A 12,562-nucleotide genomic window follows, 5' to 3' on the forward strand; every position below is an offset into this window, starting at 1 on the left:
CTTAATAATGCGGGCCTGAATTACGAGCACAATTTCCTGCTGCTGGCAACTCCTCAGCCCCAGTGATGCCACTGTTTCCTGTTCAAGAGTACATTAACTCTTGTCCTCTGGGTAGACAAGATTGCACAAAAAGGCAGTTTCACTTGTAAAGTGACTTTAAAACATCAAGCTTCAATGATTTAAATTATGCATTTTCCAGGCACATAGTGCTAGTTTAAAGCACAAGTAACTATGCTACCTTGAGATGTTATAAAAATGCAGCACAAATAATATATTAAACATGAAATACATTTGACTTTACAATGTGACACGTTGAAATTGGTCTGTGTCTCTTTAAGAAGCTCCTGTTCTCTCCGCCATGCCACCTTTAGCGTGTTATCACAATGCCTTTGCATCTGTCACTTACAACCATTCTTAGGGGCGTTGGACTGAGAAGTAGGTCATTTGATAAGCTCGGCAGAATTGAACATAGGAACAATTGTATTTTCACATATGGCATAGCTGATTTGTACATCTTTCTCTTAAAAAAGCATTTTGTCTTCTTCCCTAAGAGTTCCTGATGGCTTAACATCTCCTTGATGTTTCTACTTGCACAAAATTATTTGAACAGATAAATGAGGTACCTGGAAGCATCTAGAAATCGTATCCAAGGATGAGCCACAATCCTGTAGGTTGACAACTATCTTCAGAATATCTTACCTGATTTCCCCAAAATTTTCTTTGATTTCACAAATGGAAGCAGTATGTTTGAGGTGTCGAACTAAATGATTTACTTTGGCAGCCCGAAAATGAAACTGCTTGTGTTGGAAAGTGCATATGTGCAGCTCTCCAGTTGAATGAAGAAAAGGGCAGTGTAAGAAATTATTTATTACGCTGGGTCGGGGACGTAGGTGCTTGCTGCTCTCTTGCTCTTTCTTCATTTTTCTCTGCAATGACACATGAAAAATGTGCTTTATTTCAGTAATAAACTAGTCTGAATCCTCCCTCATCCTCTTGCACCCTTCCCAGGCTCTATACTTGACTCTAAGTGCCCTCATTTGCCTTCACCTGGGTCAAAACACTTATATTCATGTTGTACAGAAATATAGGGGCATATCGGCTATCAAACGGGACCAACTTGGCCATTAGTTTGTACACCTGTGCCAGTAGAGGTTATGTTTGTGATAGCTGATATGCCCTCGTGTCAACTTTGCTCTTCATGGATATGCCTCTAAGCTTATAAAAACACACAGAGAGATCTAAATCTATCTGAGCAGCTCTCTCTTGATGTGTATGTGTGCACAGGGAAATTGAGAATGTTTTTTTTGTTATCAATTTGAACAGGAATAAAAAGCTCACCAAATTTAAATCAGGGCTGTTAATAAAGTAACTCTTACTTACACTAAAGACACTAACCACAAACATGAAAAGAGGTGAGCTAGTGTGTGTGGCTTTCTAATGTGGGATTTAAACATTATCAGACATGCTGAGCTGTCTGTTGTAATTTCTGACAACAATCTTTTCAATAAAATGCTGTTGTGTGTGGCAAGGTTGAGTGAGGTAACGAACGCAGCATCTTGTTTGCCAGACTTCACCCTAATTGTACAGCAACATCAGTCATGCAGACTGACACACACCAGCACATGCCCACATCATTCCTGAAGCTGTGACAGCAAATATTTGCCCACATGTGGGAGCTTCTTGTAGCTCTTGCCCAGAGTAAACACAGCAGTGTGGATGTAGAATAATAATGCGGTGCATTTTAACAGCTGCCTGGTCACAGCGTGTTTGTATGGCTTGAGGGTTCTATTAAGCACTAATTTGTCACTGTCAGCTTTATAGGAAAAAAACCAAAACAACTATATATATTAATTAATTGGTCATATACATGCATCTAAATGACATTTTTTAAATGTTCATGCTTCAATAAGTAAAACCTATTATATAGATTAAGATCAGAATATAAAAAAATATATTTTTCAATAAATTGCTGTAATTTATGGTTTTGTTGTTTGTTTTTTTTGTATCGGGGTGTATACGTTTTGTTCTGTTATTTTTTTCCTTTTCCGTATAAATAATCAAAAATATCTAATATCTAACACAGAAATGTGGGGTTAATAAACAACATTGTAAATTATAGGGCCTTAGGTGGAATGGTGCATATTTCCACCAGTCAGTGGGCTGGTAAAACATTTGATGACAAGCCAGCTATAAGACATTTTCTTATAGCTGAGGCCTATAAATCTCTGGAGGGATTTTGGCTCTTTCCTCAGTACAGAAACTCCCTAAACTCTTCGGGGGAAGGAGGATAAATACTCTCAATGACATGCGATTGATTGTTTAATTTTTTAGGGATTTCATTTTTCAGCATTTTCAGTTGATAAACGATCTTTCTTTAATAAAAAAAAAAGCTTTTGCATTTAAAAGCTGATGCATAAAAGTTCATTTTGATGAAAAAACTTACAAAAACCACACTGCACCAAATAAGTGCACCTTTATTTAATATGTAAATCCAAGCCCATTTTAGCATCAGTTTATGTTAGAAACAAAGTTTGCTGTCACTGTTAGATTTTCAGGAATGTGTGTTTGTCTGTGCACATGCTTGCAACACTGGGTTATATTTTTTTGTTTTGTTGTTGTTGAAAGATTTACATCGAAGCATTATACCTTTATGAGTCGAGTCTTGTCTTGTTCATGTCTGCCAAGCCATAATGAGTCAACACACACAGAACCTTTGTCTGTGCCTGATTTATTGCCCACACTGCGGCTCAGCTGTTTAGTTGGATGGCAATAACAGTGCAAACATTGCAATAAAAAAATAAAATTACCTTTGCGCACATCAAGTAACATGCTTTTAAATTTGGTCACGATTTAGAGCAATAATGTTTAATTTTTGTAACTATAAAAAAAAAAGTATTTTCATATACATCTGAAGGTATTTAGGTACGTATTAAACAAAAAGGTTAGGTCCTTTATATCACTGTGTAATAATTAGTCTAATTATTTATATTTTCTTTCTGCAAGAATAAACGGATACCTAGCATTATAATGCCTTTTCATAATATGCCTAAATGATCATGTCTTAAATTTGTAAGCTTTTTACATGTTAAACACTGTTTTCTATTGTGTCTCTAATGTTTAGATGACTGAAGGTGCCACACTCATCTGTTAAAACAATTACTGTATATGCAAATGAAAATGTCTCTTACAAAAGTCAGGTTGTCTATTCTAACAAGGCCAGCCTGTTTACGATAAGGTGAAATACAAATAAATGGAAGGAATTAACACCATGGGAATGTCCTGTCACCAAACAAAAGGCCACTCTTAAATTCAAAATTAAAGAGTGGCCAACTCAAAGGTGCTCAAACAAGGCCGGCTACGAACCTGACTCAGCTCTGTACGGAGGAGTGAGTCAGTAACGCAGTCTTTCAAAAACAGTAGGGCTTACCGAACAAATCTCTAAGTCTCTCCTCTGAACTCTCCAAAACAGTAGGTGGATTGTGTTTTACCTTGACAGAAATGCAATACAATTCCACTAATTTATATTATGGCAATTGATGTTTCAAGACACAGTAAAAGACACACAGATCTAATTTAAATGTAGAAATGTACAGATGAAAGCGCTACAACAAAAACAAGTTTGCATTTTTAACCAGTTTGATGTTTTTCTTTAATATTGTTATTAGAGTAGGCTATGCTTTATTTTGATGTGTTTCTGTTATAGTCAGCCACACTCTGTCAACCCTGCTCATATGGTCTCCCTGACATCAGCCTCTCCCGCTATAATTTACAGCTTGGCCATCTTTTAGTTTGCTGTGTTATGATTTGCATTCTGCAGTTCATAAATGTGAGTCCTGCATACGCCTCTGAAACATTTGTGATGTAAAAAAGTCCCAATATTCATAGTTTTTTCTCTAATATTCTAATAAGTTTTGAATTTTTGTAATTTTAGTTGGTGTGTTACAGCCGCTTGGCTGTAAATTAAATGACTAAGCTTGGAGACTTCCTTCGAGGAAAAAAAACCCCAAAAAACATTGTTCTGTTGGCTACAGTAGCAAATCTGAACAAATAAGTGGTCTTTTCTGTGGATTTTCTGTGGACATTTCACTGGCAATTATTTATTTCATATAATCAAATAAATAGAATGCCCTATTAATTGCTGTTCTTTGAAAGCTTTTCAAAATAATACACCTAACACACAATGTCCTAAAAAGAAATCTAATTTGGACTCAATCCATCCAGTGACTGTATCTATACCTTAACCTAACTGATGCTAAGGTTAAACCAAAGTGGACAAACCAAAGGCTACTGCATATGCTAACATATAGACCTACAGTATAAATAAACTAACAAGCTTAAACTTTAAGTGCACACTATAAGAAATCCTTATGCTTGCTCAGAAAAATAAAGGTTTCAAAGAAACCAAACATGTCTTACTTTATCACATAATGATTACCACATTCAAATGTTCTAATTTGATTTCTTCATCCAGATTTTCATCACTGGTTGTTTTTTTTTTATTTTCTCTGCTCGAAGGCAAATCAAGTCTCCAAATATCCAGAAGCAGATTGTGCCTGGCGAGATGAGGAAAGATGCCTTGGTAGATGGACATCCACACTCTTTATCACAGGTTGGAATGACATCATGTATGTGTGCAAATGAGTTAATCTGTGGTGTCGGGACAACATTCTCATCACATCATCACACCAGTACGTTACATGATTCATAACAGGACCAAAAGAAGTTTCTTGCTTTTCTACGTCTCATCTCTTTCCACGCCATTCACTTGGAAAGTCATTTGTTTTGGACAGTGGCTTGTCTAAAGTATTTTAGACTTTTTCATGCTTTATCTTAACCCTTAGGACATATCAGAAAGTAGTACAACAAATACACAATAAACTATATGTTGGGAATAACCAAGAACAGAGTTTGTCAGGAGTTTGATGCATCACTTTTCACTTTTGATGTAAATACTAGGTGTCTAATTCTGTGTCAGGTGCTTTACTCTCCCTGCGGTGCATGCTTTTATTCTGCGCTGGGGAGATCTGCTGAGAGATCTCTACAGAGTGCAGTCATGCCAATTCACTCCCAGAGGGCCAACGGAGTAAACCTCTATATTCCCTCAAGCAAGCACAGAACAGGACCCTGTCAGAACAGTTCTGTTCTTCTTTTTTGTTTTTCGCTGTTTTTGTTGGCAGACCCCAACCAAAGCACTGACAACTAGCCAGCTGTAGATGATTTTCATGGTGTTGTTGTCCGAAGAAAATACAAATTTTAAAGCATATCCAGTTTCACATTCCAGTCGTTGACCACTTATGTCCCACTGTCTCTTTTTCAGCTGTTTTATATGACCGTTCTCTGACAATGGATCCAAAGACACAACAGTTTTGTTTTTTTGTTTTTTTCTCCCAATTTCTAAGACGACAATTAGCCTAAAATGTCAGCAAAACTTTAAGTGTAATAAATTCATTTATACCACAGAAAGAGGCATTCAGGAATGCACTGCTTCATTTGTTTGTTGATGACAAGCTTTGAGGAATTTGAAAATCAGCTAATGAAACACAGCTATTTTCTTTTTCAACAAGACAGCTTTTAAATCACGTTTAAAACAGCATATCTAAGTGATCTCAAAAATGTGCCTTTTGTTGTTTAATTACACACCGCCAAATACACAGAAACAGTTTATTTGATCAATTAGGCTTTCTTATCTGTTTTAATCCGCATTACAGAAGGAAATCACCATTTAATCATTTCCCGCTTATCCTTCACGGACTGCTTTTTTTTTTCTTTTTCTTTTTCCAAGAAACTCCACCAGATAACAGAATCACACAAGGAATATATCTGTAGCCCTCCACTCTCCCTCTAATCTCTTGTTTGTGGTGGCAATTTCTGAAATGGGCGACATGGCCACGGTTTCTGAAATGTTGTTCGTCTAGGACGGCAAACAGGCTAGGTCCACCCCTGGGGGTATAACTAATGTTCCTCAGACTCTTTTCACAAGTAAATCACAATTTTGTATCCTCATATTTTAGACAACAGCACAGTCTTCTGCAGGGCTATTAGAACACTGTACAAGGAACTATACAATAGCAAACAATAACACATTATTTGGATGATTCATCCATTTGTAAAAAGTTGGAAATCTTGCTCATTTTAGAAAACTATGAGTTAAATTTAGAACGACTGTGTAAAATGTAAACAAAGTTAAGACCAGCATCATCTTTACCATTGGTGGTGAAACAAAATTCACTCTTTGAAGAAGGAGTTGCATCAGGGCCATCACAAGTTAACCCAGGTAATATCTATAAACTTGAAGGCTTCTGTCAAATTTTATATGCTAATATCGATGATGACAGAATATAAATACATTAAAGTCGAGGACATGGCAGCAAAGAGAACATTTGTTCTGTTGCATAAACATAATTGTTAGTTGTAAAACTTAAGTTGTTGACAAGAATTTAGCAAAGAAGAAAGTTACGAGGGGTTTGTGGAACGTAGATGAATATTTAATGTGCCTGTTCTACAAATGGAGGGCCTAATGATTGGAGAGCTGGCATTAATTTGCCACAAACTGTGATCTGGGAACTATTAGACATGCTCTGATCTAAATGGTCAGGAAAGCACAAATCACAGTAAAAAGGCCTGCGATATGTGTTGGATTCAGGGGATTTAAGCTTTAGACAGTTGGAAGCAAGAACTTCAAATTAGAGCAAAATTTTACAGGAAACCAGTTCACGTAGACGCGTGGTGATGTTTTCATAACTCTTAGTTTTGTAAATTAGCATAGCAAAGAATTAACCCTTTGTGACAATGATGGCTCAGACTGATGCTTGAGTAAATTACTCTATAGAAATGCATTTATGACCGACCATCATTAAGGGGGAATTATTTAAGTCTGTCAAGTTTATTTAACAGCACATTTCAGCAACAAGTTTGTTCAAACATAACATGGTAACCAATTATGAAAAGAGCAACAAAGCATTTTGTCAAATGCCAACAAAAGAATAAGTATCATCAGATATACACCAAATATGTTGATCAATGTTCCAGTTATTATTCATCAAAGACAACTCTAAATAGATGGAGGGTTTAGGGACTCAGTGTTTTGGCTGTTTTGCAGTTTTCCGGAAGTTTGTTCCAGATTAGTGACGCATAAAAATTGAATGCTATGTTTGGTTCTGGTTCTTGGACTACAGAGTAGATCAGAAACAGAAGATCTGGTCTGGATGGTTGATAAACAATAACAGGTCTTTAATGCATTTTGTGCTAAGCCGTTAACTGATTTATAAGCAGGATTATGTTAAAAGTCTATTCTCTGAGCCAGTTTACGGACTTTAGAGTCCCTTTCTGGGGATCATGTTCTCTACTTTTCAAGTTTTAGTGAGAACGCGAGCAGCAGAGTACTGGATCAGCTGCATGGATGAGTGTCTCGTGAGCTTCTTGAGCCATTCGTTATTTTATTCTAGAAATGTTCTTCAGGTGGTAAAAGTCTGACCTTGTAATTATATTCATGTATCTTTGAAGATGCAAGTCTGAGTCCTGCGCTACAGTCAGATTTCAGGACTAATCACTAGTTTTTAAACGTAAAAGCTGAGCCTGTGTGCTAGCTGTTGCTCATTCCGCTTTTTTGTGTTTAATCTCGGAAAATCGAAATGTTATAGTGAGACTAGTAAAGGTGAAACAATGCTCTGATTGATATTAAAAGTACTAAGGGTCGTCCTGGAAGAACCAAGTTCAAATCTGCTGTAAGTGGTTTATGGCTTTAAAAGGTGGTGTCTCTGTACAACGAAATACTTTAAAACAAGGCTCAACACTGTTAGACCCTGATATCAATCATAAATTATATCAGCTGTTTCATGATTTTTTTTTCGTTTTACTAGAACTTTAGACAAAGAGAAGCTGTGTTTGTTCTGAAAGATAGGGGGCCCAAATTAGTTGGGTTTTTTTTGTGCAATGGATTAATCATGGTGTGTTTAAAACTGCCAGGAAAAGAACCAGAGTCTCATGAATTATTTATCTAAGATAAAAGGGTCTGGCTAACATTGAATAATATTCGCAGTCTAAGGGAAACAGTATCTACAGTGCAGACGGAGTTCATGTGGGGAAACTGTATGTTAAACATAGCATCTTGCAGGCCACTATCTGTAAAGATCCTTTCAGTGCAGTCTGTACGCTACGTATTTTTGCTTGATCCAGCACTAAAGTTGTGTTATGGCCATTACCTCTGTCTGTTTCCCCATGCAGTCTTTCTTCTTTGCCTTTATCTCTGGTTCCATCAGGAACATAGCACGCTCCAAGGGTAAACACACACAAATAAAGTTGCCCTGTCATTCCAGGACAGTTTATGTGGGACAAACCGATAACATCTCTCCGCTCCATTGTCTCCAGTGCACCATGCTGCACTTTGCAAACACAGAGAAAGCACACATCGGAAGTATTAATTTCAATCATTTGCACAGCGTTTTTTTTTTTTTTTTTTTTCTTTCCCTTTCATCTGCAGTGATGAGACAACAGCACCTGTCAGTAATCTGTTTAAAGATCTGTAGATTGCTGGAGTAAATAATAATAATAACAATCAAAAAACTGTTATTCCATGAATTTTAAGGTTTCGTTTTACTTAGATTTTCTCTTCCTTTTAAATTCATCTGCTCTTGCACATATGGAGATTGATTTTTCCACACGCTCCGTGCTAATGAACATGAAGCGAGGAATCCTAATTTCACAGCTGCTGGAAATATGCATTTTCTCACTCTTCACTAGTTTATAAAAGTGATTGCAATCTTTCCATCAAACCAGAAAGAGCCAGAATCATAATAATCCTTCCCAAGGGCTTCAGGCGATGACCGGTTCTGCGCAAACTGATTTTAAAAATTCTTACAACTTTCTAAATTCTGTTATGTATTCTTCAAAGCAGCATTCTCTTGTTACTAACAAAACTCTCATTAAACATGTCTGTACACTTTGACACATGCATATAAAACACGCACGCACTGTACATGTGCCAGCACATACACACACACACACACGCAACAACCCCACACACACACACATGCATACACACAGACACAGCTTTCTGGTCAGGTTGCACTTGAGAGATCCAGTGGTGGCAGCCCGCTCTCAGTGGGGTGTGTATGCGTGAGTGTGTGCAGGCTTCGGTGTGTTGTGTGGGGTCAGACTGGCCCTTGTTGATTTTGGTGCATCGGATTACTGCCCGTCCGTCACAACCAATTACGGTTTTGAGCTGCTGACACACACAACACGTGTCTGCTTGTGTGTGTGTGCGGCTGTATGTTGCTTACTTCCAGCTGTGGCGTGCTGAAAAGAAGAGCCCAAGTTCGCTTTTTGATTTTACCAGCTTTAAGGTGTAGCGTCATCATCAGTGACAGTTTGATACGTCGTTTTTTGTGAATGAGTTAAAAGAGGTTTCAAACTAATGTAAGGTATTTTGTTAGAGGCAAGTGATAAGGCATTCACATCCCACTTGTGTTTCCCTGGCAATGTCTCATGAAATGACTTTCTCTACATCTGGAGACTCCATTACAATTGAATCCTCATGTGTGACCTATGGTGCCGTTTAAAGAAATGCTCTGCTAGCTACGAAACCAAAAATGTGTTTTCTCATAGCACTGCTATTTGAGCTACATACATTACATTTGCATATGTAGGCTTTTGTTGTCAACATGTCCATTCGGAGGGATAAGCTCAGTACACCAGACATGAAGCTGTCATGTTTGATTTTTTATTTTATTTTAGCATGCTTTCACAAACTGTCAGACATTTTAGTTGTCATTCAACTTACCTGGGCAGAAACGCCTGCACTTTGCTCAGGCTTCTTCATCCACACAAGACAGCAAGGCGTTGTATGCTGCTCTAAGAAAAGTGTGAAAGTGTGAACATAAAAGCAAATCAACACTTTAAGAATCAATGACAAAACTAGTAAAAAAAACTGAAAGAAAATCAGCTGGTTTATTTTTTCTTTTCCCGGTTTTTCTTCACGGTTCCATCAACCAGTGTGGAAAAGGATCATTTTCTTGCCCTCACCGTAGGTGTCAAACAGGCCACACACAAAATGTGTGAGTGGAAGCCCACAGTGTGATCTATACACTCACACTCACAAGTCAGATGACTTACATGAGAGCAAGCGAGAAAATTGTTACAGATTTTCTGCAGTCACTAGTACTAAAACTGTAAAATAGTATCTATCATGTTTTTATGAGCCAATTTCTGGTTCTTTTTGTGATCAAACACCTAAATGTCGCACATTTAGATTGTGGAGTAGCAGATTATCCCCATTTATCCACTTTGGTCCCGGTGGTCTTAATTTAGGATTGGTGAGTGCAACTTTCAGCAAGATGTAAGAAATTACAGTTTCAAGAACTGCTTCAGCAGCTAATTGTAATTTAGCTATATTTATTGATTTATTTTGTTTTTCTGTGACAATTACAAATTTGCAAATTTTTTGTGGTTGGGTTACGACTAGCCATGGGTGAAGAAATATGGAGAAAAGAATTATACACTCTGCTGAGAGTAAATCCAGTTATGATTAGGTACTTAGGTGTTTTTATCACAGTAGTAAATTTTCATCGTGACATCTTTTTATTCTTGACCCTGTTCTCAACGAGATGCAATTATGGTACATTTAAGGTGTAAAAGATGATTCTGTGAGAAAGCATTTCTTTAAATGTAAGAATTCTTGAAGTTGACCATATGAAAAGCATAATCAAAAGATAGGAGTAGGATGTATGAAAGAATGAGTGTGTAACTCTTACTAAATTTGTCTCAAACTAAAGAAAGTGCAGACAGAAAACTGACAGTTTCTTTTTTTTCCCCCAGTATTATATTAGCCAGTCAACCATCAGCGCAAAAACAAATTTCAAATGACCGGTAAATTGATTTCTGGATTACTAACCAACGTTGCAGAAAAACGAGCTCAAAAATCATTTCAGATCAAATTCCAAAGCAGTTTAAAAAAACAAAACTTTTGTCTTTGGCTTTTGCATCTTTTTTTTCCGAAACCTACTCTTCTTCTCCCTCTTCCACATCAAGCTTTGCAATTCCCAGGATGCCATGCGTGAGACGGCGGAGCGGATAATGGAGCTGGAGAAGGCTCTGAGGGATACCATGAACACCTCAGCCCATAGGGAGGCCCTTTGGGCGCAGGAGGAGGCGGCCCGTGTTCAGGCCCAAAGACAGGTTCATATGATGGTGCACACACTTATGGTGGACCACAAACCTGCATATTACAGAACTATAAATGCACACAGCCTCATGTACAGTATCTTTTCAAAAGCCATTTAGTTAGTGTCATGAACTGAACAACACCCCCATGTGTATCTGCAGCCTGATAGGAAAACTTTAACTCTTTTGGTGCGATATAGTATGTTACCCCAAAATAATTTTTTGTTATGGGTTGTTTTTTTTTAAGAAGCTTTTGTAATGTTTTTCTCGTAGCTGAAATTCTAAACCAAATAATCAAATCAGAAATTATTAAAGTAGTCTGGGTTTTCCTTTGTTAAATGTGTATGCATGGAAATGTGTGCACATTGAACATGTTGTGGATTCGCACATATGCGATATATAATATGTATTTTTCCATCAAACCGACCTTAGGTTTGCAGACTCGTCTGCCTTTTTTAAACATGCATGTCCTGCTGTTTGTCTATTTTTCCGACTGCTAGCTGGTTGCTCTACATCTTAATGTGGGCCAATAAAAAAAAAGAAAAATGAATGTGTGTGCTTTTGAATGTGCGCATGAGTGTAGGTGTGTCTGCGGTGGGAAAAAGAAACAGGGCAAGGGAGCATGTTTCCTCTCGGTGTGAGTGTGCATTTGAATGAGAATGACCTTGCATTACTTATGAGTGCCACAAGTAATTTGAGAGCCAACGGTGGTTAAAACTAGAACTAACATTATGAGGTAGAAATATGTCTGTATTTCTTTAAGCACACTCTCTACCAGAGCTTGAAACATGAAAAAAGAGAACTGGTCGACAGCAGAGCCAAGTTAGAGAAGGTCAGACTTAGTTTAGAAGATTCAGCCAGAGCCAATGTTAACTGTGGCTTGCTTTTTCCTCTCTTTTGCGTACGTTCACACTCAACTTACATTCAGCTTGGATACTGTGTTTATTAAACAATATTTTAATCCTCTGAGAAGTCGTAAAGAAATGAAAAGCAGTCTTGAGGAAGTTGTTGCATGTGAAGAAGTAGGTTATTTAGCTTTAACCCAAGTTAACTCATGTGAAGAAGAGACAGAACATGAATTGTGAGACATTAACTCCCAGTGACTCCAAAAGTCCCAGTCAACTTGCTTTTTATTTACACAATTTTAGAACTTTTCTAGACATTAAGAAAATAAGGAGCCATGTAGTCACACTGGCAGTTTACAGTGCTTTGTAAAAATACTCTTAAACCTTGAACTTCTTCACTTAGACATATTGGAGATGTAAATGATAGATCAACACAAATTAATGCATGAATGTGAACCCTAAAGAAATACCTCTAAATAATATCTAGTTGCCTTCAGACCATCGCCACAATGAAACACGACAGTGGGAGTTTTATGTTGTGGGGATCCTTCTTTTTTTTT

The 12,562-nt window shown here is 37.4% G+C and overlaps 1 protein-coding gene across 17 annotated transcripts in view; it reads left to right on the plus strand.

The window, feature by feature from the left end:
- Positions 1-12,562, plus strand: part of LOC103467448 (ERC protein 2) — a 154,557-nt gene that overhangs the window by 62,765 nt on the left and 79,230 nt on the right. For 16 of the 17 annotated variants that reach the window (XR_001776808.1, XR_001776809.1, XR_001776806.1 and 13 more), the window contains 2 exons: positions 4,516-4,609; positions 11,026-11,172. Coding sequence is in view for 9 of the 17 variants with exons in the window: in XM_017305966.1 (XP_017161455.1) it covers positions 4,516-4,609; positions 11,026-11,172 (241 nt within the window). In the remaining 8 variants the exon portion in view is untranslated. The remainder of the gene's footprint in view (positions 1-4,515; positions 4,610-11,025; positions 11,173-12,562) is intronic. The other variant, XM_017305971.1, reaches the window with a different exon arrangement.

The sequence above is a fragment of the Poecilia reticulata genome, linkage group LG7, assembly GCF_000633615.1.
Source record: "Poecilia reticulata strain Guanapo linkage group LG7, Guppy_female_1.0+MT, whole genome shotgun sequence".
Taxonomy (NCBI): Eukaryota; Metazoa; Chordata; class Actinopteri; order Cyprinodontiformes; family Poeciliidae; genus Poecilia; species Poecilia reticulata.